The sequence below is a fragment of the Verticillium dahliae genome, genomic scaffold, assembly GCF_000150675.1.
Source record: "Verticillium dahliae VdLs.17 supercont1.9 genomic scaffold, whole genome shotgun sequence".
Classification (NCBI taxonomy): domain Eukaryota; kingdom Fungi; phylum Ascomycota; class Sordariomycetes; order Glomerellales; family Plectosphaerellaceae; genus Verticillium; species Verticillium dahliae.
Genome location: NW_009276929.1, coordinates 1,122,736 through 1,128,735, shown reverse-complemented (window position 1 = coordinate 1,128,735; position 6,000 = coordinate 1,122,736). Strand labels below are relative to the sequence as shown.

The 6,000-nt window shown below is 54.8% G+C and overlaps 1 protein-coding gene across 1 annotated transcript; it reads right to left on the bottom strand.

Annotated features, from left to right (window-relative positions):
• Positions 1-77: 77 nt before the first annotated feature.
• VDAG_05261 (uncharacterized protein) lies at positions 78-455 on the bottom strand (the record flags this gene model as incomplete). Its single annotated transcript, XM_009654997.1, has 2 exons — positions 78-329; positions 399-455. 2 exons carry the CDS (start codon positions 453-455, stop codon positions 78-80), a joined length of 309 nt encoding a protein of 102 aa, XP_009653292.1.
• Positions 456-6,000: the final 5,545 nt, after the last annotated feature.

Sequence of the window (6,000 nt, the reverse complement as noted above, 5' to 3'; positions counted from 1 at the left end):
TCGAAAAAGAAACGGAGGGCGAGAGTGACGCAGAGCGCATGGAATGCATTGACCATATCAATGCTATATTTCGTTGCTTAGAAGCTACCTTGTCGACAGCGGTTGGGGAAAACATGGAAGGCAAGAGTGAGGCAGATGACGAAGAGAGTGACGAGAGTGAGGAGAGTGAGGAAGACCGTGAGGAAAGTGAGGAAGACCGTGAGGAAAGCGAGGAAGAAACCACCCTGGCTCGATTCGACCCCGGGAGGCCTTTGTATAACTGTGGCATTGTCGTAGCCGACGAATCCCCTTATATGACCAAGGCGCAGCTTGAGAAAGAAGTCGTTCATCTTGGAGGGGTATCATTATTTAGTCTCTCGAAGGATACTAGTCACTTTGTGGCCTCGCGAGCGACATACAACAAGCTTCCGCAAGCTGTCCTCTCGTACTTCCACAAAGTCTCCTTCGTCAATCATGGTTGGCTAGACGCCTGCTCGCAACAGGGCTCTCTAGTACACGTTGGTCCATACATACACGATAGGCTGGACGAAGAAGAGAGCGAAGAGAGTGAAGGAGAGGACCGAGAGGAGGACGAAGACGAAAGCGAAGAGAGCGAAGAGGAGGACCGAGAGGAGGACGAGGACGAGAGCGAAGAGGAAGACAACCCGGGTTATGATCCTAGAGAAAGGCGTAGCTGATAGCGTACTCCTCGATTAGCTCATCAGATGAAGGATACCTTCGATTGTTGCTTGCATCTGTGCGAGTGTCGACGTGAAAGCGCTCCAGCATGAGGTGACCCCAGCATACTGACCTCATGTGTGATATCCGGGCCGGAGCCAAGACCGGCATGGCTGGTGATGAAGTAAAGATCCTTTGGCTTCAATTGATGAAGAAAATGATGAACCTGGGCGCTTAGAGCGCCACGCAAACCGTCGGAAATTGTCGTTTCCCTTGATCACCTTGATGAGCAAGGGCTGCGTGGAAGCAGCCCAGCAGTGACAACTGCAGTGTATCGATTGCAATGCCTCTCCTTTCGAGATCTTTTCGCCTTTCGGTCAGGATTATAGGCCAACATCAATGTCTTGTCGATCGTGCTTACGGGGGTGTCGGGCTCGACGCGAGCTGCTTCACAACTATCGAGTACGGTGTCTGAATTCGCCTTGAGGCCTTGACTGATGTCCGTGTCCGTCATGGCTACTTTCCACAGCAGCGACATACTCAGTATCCTCACTTGACGTGCCTGGTTCGTATCCCCATTCTTGCCCTCGAAGAGTTCTTCGCCGATTCAGGGGCATTTTCCAAGCCTCACTTGCAGGAGAATGTTCACGCTCCCGCTCTAGCACGGCACTTTTGGCCCTACTGGCCTTCCGCTTCTATGCCAAGTACCTGCGGAGGCACGTCGACAGACCACTGGGGGTTGCCGAAAGCCCAAGCGGCCGGCACGATATCCTGCAGGAAGTCAATGGAAACCTCATTTATTGAGGAGAGTTACTACCGATGTGACAATGGTCCCAGGCTGGATGATGCTTCCTGCACCGATGCGCACACCGGCGCAGATGAGCACCCCGGCACAGATGAGTACTCCGGCTCCGATGTCGCAGGGCGATTCGATCGTGACAGACCTGCTCCTAACTAACCTGTGAGCACTTAGACATCTGTCGTACTGCCCAGGGTCATCTGGTTTGATGATTTGGAGGCCACGTGCAATGATGGAATTCGCCCCGATCGTGACTCGTGCGCCATCCTCAAGCATCGCTATCCGATTGTGACATTCTCCCCAATCGTGACGTTATATCCGTAGCTGCAATAAAACGGGGCCTTGGCTGTGAAGCGTGGGAAATGATGGCAAGCATCTCTGTCTGCTGCGTTCGAGGCCCCCTCCGACGACTCATATATAATCCGGTCAAACGGGAATTGATGTATCCGTTGCGCCAGCGTGCTAGGTACTACACCGAAAACGCACTCCATAGCGGCAGTCAAGTCCTGGCAGGCGAGCGTGCAGCGGAGGCGGTCGTCAACCAGCTCCTGCTCTTTTTCGTCGTAGACATATTCCCCTGCGTATTCGGAAGCTAGTGTATGCTGGGCGCAGCCGCCTCTAATAGAGAGATGCTCGTGATCTACTCTTAAGCTGACCTGATGTGCCAGCACTCTTGGTTGCATGCGAATCCGCTCGCCCCTATTTCGAGGACTGGACCTTTAGTAGGATCACACACAGCAGTGGCTGGCACCAACAGAGGCGCATGACGCTCGCTCAAGTTGGCCATAGGCCTCTATCATCCTGACATTTATTTTCCTCTTGTCTTTTCCCTTGTCTGGGGCTGTGATATCCCTATACTCAGCCATCCTCAGCTCGCCCTGTCTCTACGTCCTGTCTTCCCGACTTTGCCTCCGTTTTGCCCTCTCCGCGTCTACTTCGCGAGTCAATATATTCATCACCAGGTCAGTGGCAGGACATCAAGGTCCTCTTCTACCCTTCTTCCCTGCCTCAGGCATTCCACAAGCCGCTGGTGGTTGACGAGATGGAAGGCCTTGTCCTCGTCGCTTTTCGCCCGATGGAGGACATTTCTCACGTAAATGCCTTGATGACGAATCTCCTCCTCGGTCGCGCAAAGGTGTGTCAGGGCGTGGATAGGCTCGCTAGCCTGATCGCAAATCCCCCCTAGATTGATGATATGCTCTTCGACAAGCTTGAAACCAGGAACGCCACGAGATCGCGGATAGCTGGATGTGAAAGCGATCACGCACCCCCGCAACGGAGCGGCGTGTGCACACAATGCAGCAAGGTCGTAGTCGCAACTATCCACGAACCTGCCCTCGGCGTAAGAATCCTCTAGCCAGCCCAGAGTGACAAGAACGATGTTCCTCGACCTTGCCATTCTGACATCATGGCTCGAGGAATAGTACTGGCTCGGCTCGATGCAAACGTGCGTCGTTGTCGAGCCGACACGCTTTTGATAGGTCCCGCCGAGCGACTGAATCCAAAGCTTCGTGAGTTCCATGCTCACCTGTTGCGGAAGTGGACAGGCAATCACGACCTTGACCAGATTTGTGAAGCATTCGTCTGTCGCCTCGTGGACGAGAAGCGGAAGTGGGGCACTCATGACGCGTGAAGGGCCCTGCTCTGCGCTACGAATGTCTGTGTGTGTGCTTCTGACCGGTGGCCGACTGCAAGACACGTACCGTCCGCGCCTCACCACATACCTCAAGGCGCGCGAAAAAAAAATGCTTGATGGTACAGGCCTAACTTTGACAAGCAAATTACGAACAATGCCGTCCAACGCGCGTCCGATCTGAACCTGAATCAGACAGCACATGGTCTGTGCGCTCACTGTCGTTGCCCGTCGGCCAATGCCTGCTTTTGTCCGCTCGGCGGACCGGGTCTAATCGCTCAAGTCGCCTTTGGCTTTTCACCATTCGTTTAAGCGCGCGCAAGCCACTAAATCCATCTAAGAAAATCACGACTGGCTTCCTGCTCGTCATTTAGCGGCCATGGTCGAAATACACTTCTGCGTGATGGGTTTGCGGCGAGTAGAAGGGCAAAGAGAGTGTCTGTTTCTGTACATGTACAGCGTATGTCTATAAGGTGAGGGCTGGTCGCGAATGCGCGTCAAGGATCGCCCGACTGCCAGCCTGCCAGCTGAAGACTGCCCGACTGTATTCAAAGACTGCACGGCCGCCAGGCCATGGCCTACTAATATTCCCGCATCAATTTGACATGTTTGCGGCACTGAACATCGCCGTGAGCTGCCCACTGCCTAATGAGATCTCTCTGCAAGAGGTCAAGACCTGGATTTACAGGCTCGGCGGGAGCTACCATGAGCAGGTTTACGAAACGACGCAAGTCTTATGTTCTACGGACCACCGAATTCGATATCTGCACCAGGATGCCTTCCGAGCCACGCAGCTGCGGGCGGCTGTCGTTTCTTTCGAATGGCTCCAAGGATCATATGACCAAGGCAAGTTTCTGCCCGTGTCACATTATCTTTTGAATACGCGGCGGAATCCAAAATATGCCCCGCTCACAGGCTGTGTCATCGCCTTCACGAGCAGCTTTCCTTTGCCCAAAGGGAGTGAGAGCTACGACGGCGTGCGCAACGCCATTATCAGACTAGGTGGCACTCACAGGACGGGCGTACGGCCAGATGTCTTGACGCATTTCTGCGTCACCGAAAAGGAACTCAATCGGCACGACTCGCTCGTCCAGCACGTCCTCATGCATGATCCACGACCCGACCGGGAGCCGCTCTGGATAGTCAGCCATCAGTGGTTGACCGAATGCCTGGAACGTCACGAACGGGTTGGAGAGAGCGATTTCACGTTTCCGAGCTGCAGTCATGGTGGGGGCATCCATGGCACCGGCGGCGAGGACAGCGAGGACGATGTGGACAGCGACGAGTCGATATGACTAGGGAAAATAGATAGAGGTGGCTAGGAAAGAGAGATAGACATGACTGGGAAGGAGAGATGCTCGTCATAGCGCAAGAAGCCTCTTTTGGCCCCTTTTCCCAATGCGGTTGCCCCCCGGTGACCATCTTGACTGTTTGTCGTTGTCTTGCCATCGTGTGGCCGTTCCCGTCGGACATATTGGCATGCCATGTGCAGCCGCCAGCAAGCTCTTGTAGTTCCGTGCAGACGCACCTACGTCCGTGTGACCCGTCGTCTCGTGATGCTCCCACTCAACAACCTGACAGACTCATAATTTAACGGCTGACTTTTCCCGACAGCTAGCAGCAGAGCTTGTGCCATTTCAAAGCTGATGGCCAGCCTCTTTCCGCGAATCTCGTCCTGGCCGCAGAAAACGTTTTGATCTGCGCTCCAACACAGCCGGACAGCAAAGCTAGCGGTGCCGCCCGGGTGGACATCTATCCAGCTCAGTGTCCCGTGCGCTGTCTCTATGCTACTTCGGGGTTCAAACTCGATTCTTTCCGGGCTGGCGTCGGACACCCAGACCTGGCTTCTCCGCTGAGGTTTGAACACTAGCTCGATGTTGTTCCAGGTCCAGAGTATGCTTGGCGAGACAGACATCGAGCGGGGTCAAGCCGGCGAAATCTACGCCTTGCTCCCAGCAGGCCCCCTGCGACACCGTATCGTCGCATTCACCGCTGCGCAGGCAAATATCGCAAGCGTCGTTGCACGGGAAAATGTCGCACCCGTCGTTGCACAAGCAAACGCTACTGACAGAGATGCCACGTCGCCACACACCCCGTCTGGTATGAAGTCTGTGAGGCCGAAAGAAGTATCGGGGGGGATGAGGCTGTCCCATGGTCCATCATGCAGCTCCTGGACCGCGGACAATGTCGGATCTCCGTCATAACATGCCTCCGAGGCTTGCGTCACGTCTTCCTGGAAGATGTCTGGCGAAAGACAGCGTTGAGAAGGGTCGACGGCGTTACCAGCATCTCCAGTACCGTGCATATAAATCAAGGCTGCCGCGGCAAGTCGCACTGCCTCGGCGGCACATTGTCCAGATGGATTGGCGGCCGTGCCCATGTTCAGGGAGGCAGGATGGAGAGACGGCGATTGAGTAACCATGTGGTGGAAGGACGTGGAAAAGGAGATGGATGGACCTAAGCCACCATAAAGGAAGGGCAGTGGAAGAGAGAAGAGTGATGTTGTGAGGCTCTTGGGCAGGGTATCATTGAGAGGCTCTTGTATTGGATCAATGTTTAGTAAAGCAGAGATGACCGACGCGATGAGGACGGTAGACTGGTGGAGCGTGTCCAGATTTATACCATCCGTTTCCCACTTGCCGTGGAGTTCCTCAACACACTCAAGGCATACGCATGAACGTGGAAAACAGGGAAGGTGTAGACGGCATGCAGTCTAGGCCCACCCTACAGGCTATGGCGTATCGCCTACCTGCGTGAGAGATCATCTGGCATCGCGTGAAGCGAGGGTGGGAGTCAAGGAGCACGAGACGCAAGCACGGCATCTCCCAAGGCACCCGTGCGGAGTAGCCAGGCCGCGACCCGAATGATGATTCGAGGGTTGGTGTGATGTGGCCATGTTGTGACGTATCTC